General features: G+C 47.6%; 1 protein-coding gene across 1 annotated transcript in view; it reads right to left on the reverse strand.

Moving 5' to 3' along the window:
* kifbp (kinesin family binding protein) overlaps window positions 1-5,624 on the reverse strand; it is a 78,248-nt gene extending 72,624 nt beyond the window's left edge. The window contains exons 1-2 of the mRNA XM_084318373.1: window positions 5,172-5,624; window positions 3,763-3,861 (exon numbers count right to left, since the gene is read on the reverse strand). Coding sequence (XP_084174499.1) covers window positions 3,763-3,861; window positions 5,172-5,615 — 543 coding nt within the window. The 5' untranslated portion in view covers window positions 5,616-5,624. The remainder of the gene's footprint in view (window positions 1-3,762; window positions 3,862-5,171) is intronic.
* Between the last annotated feature and the right edge of the window lie 376 nt (window positions 5,625-6,000).

Raw genomic sequence — 6,000 nt, forward strand, 5'->3', positions numbered from 1 at the left:
CGTAACTCCAGCATCATGAACACCACGGTAAGTCCCCTACATGTATCTGACCATTCCTTCATATCCTTCTCACTAACTCATGCTTAACCGAAAGGTCTTCACCCCAACTCAAACCGTCTCACTCAGACGCAACCTGCCCTCCCTTTCCCCCTCCACCCTCTCCTCTGACATACTATCTGCTCTACCTTTAAGTGACACCTTCTCTGCTCTCCCCACAGAGATGGCAACCTCAACCCTCCTCTGAGCCCTTGCAACCTCCTTCGACAAGCACCGTCCCCTCATTGAGAAACCTGCGCACCGTTCCCCACCCAGTCCATGGCTGACAGATGCAGTAAGAGAACAAAGACAAGTCCTGAGAGCGGCTGAGAGGAAGTATAGAAAGTCAGGCCTCACTGCTGACATCGACACATATCACAACCTCTTGTTAACATTCTCCAAAACCATTACTAATGCCAAAGCTTCTTTCTTTCACCATAGGATCGAGGCCTCCGCCTCAAAAAAGAAAAATACCTGAACCCCACCGTCATAGGCAACTATCGTCCTGTCTCTCTTCTCTCCTTCCTTTATAAAACACTTGAACCTGCTGTATCCAACCAACTTACTGCTTATCTCTTACAGAATGACCTCCTAGACCCTAATCAGTCTGGCTTCCGGACTGGCCACTCCACAGAAACGGCCCTCATTGCGGTCACAGAGGCACTTCACTTAGCAAAAGCAAAAGGCCTCTCCTCGGTCCTGATTCTCCTAGATCTATCTGCAGCCTTCGACACAGTCAACCATCAGATCCTCCTCGCGGCCCTCGCAGGAATGGGAGTGGCTGGCTCTGCGCTGACATGGCTGACATCATACCTCAATGACCGCTCCTACCAAGTGTCATGGAGAGGGACCCTGTCGGCCACCCGCCCCCTGTGGACGGGTGTCCCCCAGGGCTTGGTCCTAGGACCCCTTCTCTTCTCCCTCTACACTAAATCACTGGGTAACATTATCACGTCTCATGGCTTCTCGTATCATTGTTATGCCGATGATACTGAACTCTTCCTCTCCTTCCCTCCCTCAGATATCCACGTCTCTGAGCGGATCTCGGCCTGTCTGTCCGATATCTCCGCCTGGATGACGACCAACCACCTCAAACTGAACTTAAGCAAAACAGAATTGCTCCACCTGCCGGCCAAATCCTCCCCCCTGACCGACCTTTCCATCAGTCGAGAATGCAGCTGTGACCACGTCCCCGACCGCCAAGAACCTTGGCGTTGTCCTCGACGACCAGTTGAACTTCTCTGCTCACATGGCAGCAACAACCAGAACCTGCAGATTCCTCCTGAGCAACGTCAGAAGGATCCGCCCTTTCCTGACAAAAGAAGCCACCCAACTCCTCGTCCAATCAACAGTCATCTCCCGCCTTGACTACTGCAACGCACTGCTCGCTGGCCTCCCGGCCACTGCCACCAAGCCTCTTCAACTAATTCAGAACGCAGCGGCCTGCCTGATCTCAAACCTACCGAAGTCGGCCCATGTCACCCCACTTTTTAGGGACCTGCACTGGCTCCCCATTGCTGCACGAATCCACTTCAAGGCCCTCGACCTGGCATACCGTGCGGCAAAGGGAACCGCTCCCGCCTACCTCCGGTCAATGGTCTCTAACTACACACCCTCAAGATCCCTACTCTCTGCAGCTTTTGGCTGTCTCAAACCTACTCCTATCCAAGCTCCGGGAGGGTCATCAAAGAGAAGTCGCCTATTCTCAGTCCTTGCCCCACAATGGTGGATTGAACTTACCCACCCCAGTTAGGACAGCCGAAACCGATCCAATCTTTCGCCGTCGACTAAAGACGCACTTCTTCAACCATTATCTGAAATAAAAAAATATAATAATAATAATAATAAAAAAATTATAATATATATATATTTTTTTTAAGAATCTAACCCTAACTAACCTTACACACTTGTCCTAATAAACTAACCTACACTGTAGCACGCAACACTTTGATGAACATTGTTACTCAGCTGATAGAGTTGTACCCTTTCTGATGACTTGTCGTACAGAACTTGTAAGTCGCTTTGGATAAAAGCGTCAGCTAAATGACTAAATGTAAGTGTAATGTAATGTTCCGAGTGTCCTCAGTCAATGTGGTAACACGATACTGCTTGCCCGAGAAGGGAAAACCGGACCAGAGTTATTTTTTCGATGCACATTCCCAGCCAATCCAATCCAATGATGTGCAATACCATCCGGGAGACGATAGGCGGCGGTATTTGCCCTTTTGCGAGCTCAGACCCATGATAACATCAGGTTGGATGGATAAAAATGAATGGATATCGCTAATAAAAGAAATAACGATTGATAACATCAGGTTGGATGGATAAAAATGAATGGATATCGCTAATAAAAGAAATAACGATTTCTTAATCAAAGACTCTGTTGTCCGCCTCCATGAGTAATCTGGTCACATTATTCCACATCAGTACTGTAAGCAGTCTGGTGCAGCCATGTGTTGGAGCTGAGGGGCTGACCCCCTGGTTGCAGGCTTTCAGAGACAGGGCACAAGGAACAGAGCGAGTGAGTGTGTGTTACGCGTGTAACTACAGAACAAGAAATGCAATTCAAATGCAATTTAAAGCTGCACTATGTCGTTATGGAAAAGAAGTCTGAACCTCTGAAAACTAAAGTGTGATATATCATTAGAACTGACTTAAGAGTCTCAAGAGGGGGGGCTAGGTGGTGCAGTGGGCAAGGCACTCACCACCAATGCTGGAGACGCTGGGTTCAAGCCCAGCTCTCCACATTGTTTTCAGTTTGGCTGGTCGTCCGTACTAATACAATTGGCAGTATTAGGGGGAGGGAAAACTGAGGGGTGGGGATGGGACGTTGTGGACAGCGACTCCTACAGGTCGGTTGGTGCGCCTGCGCAGTAGAATCAAGAAGCGATGGGGGCGGCGCCCCTCCAAAGCGCAGACCCCTGACGCTGAGAGATCGAGCTGCGCAGGTGAAAAGATGCGACTGCTGCTACCTCGAGTATCGGAGGGGACTCGTGCTATGTATGGCTTCGTCCACATTGCAGCCGGCTTGTGGGAGGCAAGAAACAGCGTTCGAGACGGGAGGGTTGAATTGGATGATACGAAATTGGGATGGGAGAAAAATAGAAAATGGGAGGAAAAAGTGGATAAAAAAGAAAAAGAAAAAAAGAGTCTCAAGAGGAAGATTGGATCACTGGAACACACTATGGTCTAAAAATGACTTGTGTTGTCCTACTCCTGCCACATTTGCAATATAAAGAAGCATCTTTTAAGGTTAATGTTGGTGATGGTTTCTAAACATTATTTATTAGATTTCTGTTGAGATAATGTCATTAATACTTCAAACTAATAAATCAACCATGTTTCTTCCCAAAAGAAAGAAAATGCTTGTAAATGTCTTTGTGTGCTCCTAAATCTTTTCATTGTACTCCTTGGGGTAGAAGTTAGTGTAAAGCCCTGCAATTGTGACATGGGTTTTCAGTGCAAAAACAAGAAACACTTACCAATGGAGAGCTCGACAGTAGCTAGGTAACGTGAGCTACAGTACAGAGTAGATAAATATTTTAACCATTGTTGTTTATAACGGACGATTCGTTTTTGGGCAAGTGAACATGACTGTACTTCCCTGATGGTGGATAGGTGCTTTTGAGACCTTACTATCATGTAGAACTACTTTGTTAGCTTGCTATTCTGTTATTTCCCATTTTCCCCTTTGGACAATAAAGTTATTATCTCGTCTCTTCTTACCTCCTTCATGTACTGCAGGTAGATGGACTGGGCTTTTTCCAGGAAGCCCTGTGCCGTCTCGGTCTCATCTCGGCCCGCCCACAAGATGCCCAACTGGTTCTGACAGACATCACAAACGGCCAATCAGTGAGCAGTACAAGGCATAAGTAATAGTGCATTTAGCAGGTTTAGGAATTCAGCTACCATGGCTAGGGCTTAGTGGTGAGACTGAGACCTCAGCTACTATGACTAGGGCTTTGTGGTAAGACCTCAGCTACCATGGCCAGGGCTTAGTGGTGACACTGCAGCTAAAATGGTAAATGGCTGCATTTATATAGCGCTTTTATCCGAAGCGCTTTACAATTTGTTCCTCACATTTTACCCATTCACTCACAACGACAGCGGAGGCGACCATGCAAGGTGCCAACCTGCTCATCAGGAGCAATTAGGGGTTAAGTGTCTTGCTCAAGGACACTTCGACACGCTGCGTGGGAGGAGCGGGAATCGAACCGGGAACATCCCCTTACCAAACAACTGCTCTACCTCCGAGTCACTGTCGCCCCACCTACTTTGGGCGGCTAGGGCTTAAAAAGACTGCAGCCACCATGGCTAGGGTTTAGTGGTGAGACCTCAGCTTTAACTTCACATCTCTGAGGTCCAGGTTAGGGTGAGGGTTTGTACATGAGATTTAGGGAGTCCCCTGACACCAAACAAACAATGATTTCCATGACAACAACATTATAACTGTTGGAGCCATTCTATTGTGTTCTTAGTGTATCCATCATTTATTTACATTTAGTTTCTGCACCTCTGTAGTCATCTACCCCACCTAGTATCCAAAGGCTGGTAGTGCATGTTGAGAGTGGGGGGTGGGGACTTTTGGAATCTCAGGTGGCTTAATGAGCAGGAAGAGAAGGCCTAGGCATGGTCAAAAAAATTGTGAAGGTGGCAGCCAGGTTATAAATTTCTTTAAACCACAGTGTGAGAATTCAGTTATTTTTTAGTATTGGAATCTTTGATGTTTTCTTTAGATGCTGCAGATGCTTAAAATAAACCTATAATTGTATTCATAATACCTTGGATCTCGTTTTGGATTTGTTGGAATGTGCGTGTTAAAGACAGTACCTGGTTGGCCAACAAGAAGCCAATACAATAACAATGGACCAATCTATACATTTGAATTCTATGATGTTGACTGATGGCTGCCTCCGTACCACATTTAGCAGCAAGCTAACTAAACACCATTAGCATCACTATTTCAACTCTACACAAGCTAACTAAACACCATTAGCATCACTATTTCAACTCTACACAAGCTAACTCTAAACACCATTAGCATCATTATTTCAACTCTACACAAGCGAACTCTAAACACCATTACCATCACTATTTCATTGATTTATGTTTGGTAACTCTAGTGCCATCATTACCCTGACTTGTATGAACAAAGAGACATTCTCAGGGGACACGTTGCATTTCTCCAGGAGCTTGAGGCAGTTCATCAGGTGCTCCTCCCCGGCTGAGAGCTCCTCCGTCTCGACGTGGTTCACCCCCAGGTAATACTCCACAGCCCCGAGTTTAGCGGCCCGCAGGCCGGCTGGAGAGTCCCCGCTGAGGACCCGACCTCCTCCCCGGTTATCCTCCCCGTCCACCGGCTGCTCTGTGGGCTGCTGTTCGCCGCTGTCATGTTCCCCCTCACCAGCTTCGAAGCTCTTCAAAGAGCAGTACAGCTCCCGCAGCAGCTCCCTGGCCCCGTACTTGGAGCGGAAGGGGTCGTTTTCGGGGTCTTTGCGAGACTCTACCTCGGAGAGGTTCTGGGCGGTGGTGAATTTGTCGCAGAGAGATCTCCACTCTGAGCTGTTGGGGGCCGCCATGTTGACATCAGCTGTAGCAACAGAGAGCACTCTGCTGCCTCTAGCGGAGCAAGGCAACTATAAAAGAAGGAAGGGTCAACACACGTCACTGTGTAGCGCGTGCTAAGTGCAACAGGGGATCCCTGCAGTGCCGGAAGGTTCCACCAATAGGGGATATCTGCAGAGCCGCAAGCCCAACGTCTGGGCGGGGCTTCGGGGCTTGTACTCGGTTTGAGGCGGCTATTGATTGATTGATTGATTGAAAACGTTATTAACAGATTGCAGAATGGGTACAATACAGTACAGCTCAATACACACAATTGTTAAGGGGATGCAGACCAGAGAAAGACTTTCGTCTTGTTTACATCAGGGTCCCCCATTTTCAATTCATCAGGACATAATATGA

Source organism: Notolepis coatsorum (assembly GCF_963971535.1).
Source record: "Notolepis coatsorum genome assembly, chromosome: 1".
Taxonomy (NCBI): Eukaryota; Metazoa; Chordata; class Actinopteri; order Aulopiformes; family Paralepididae; genus Notolepis; species Notolepis coatsorum.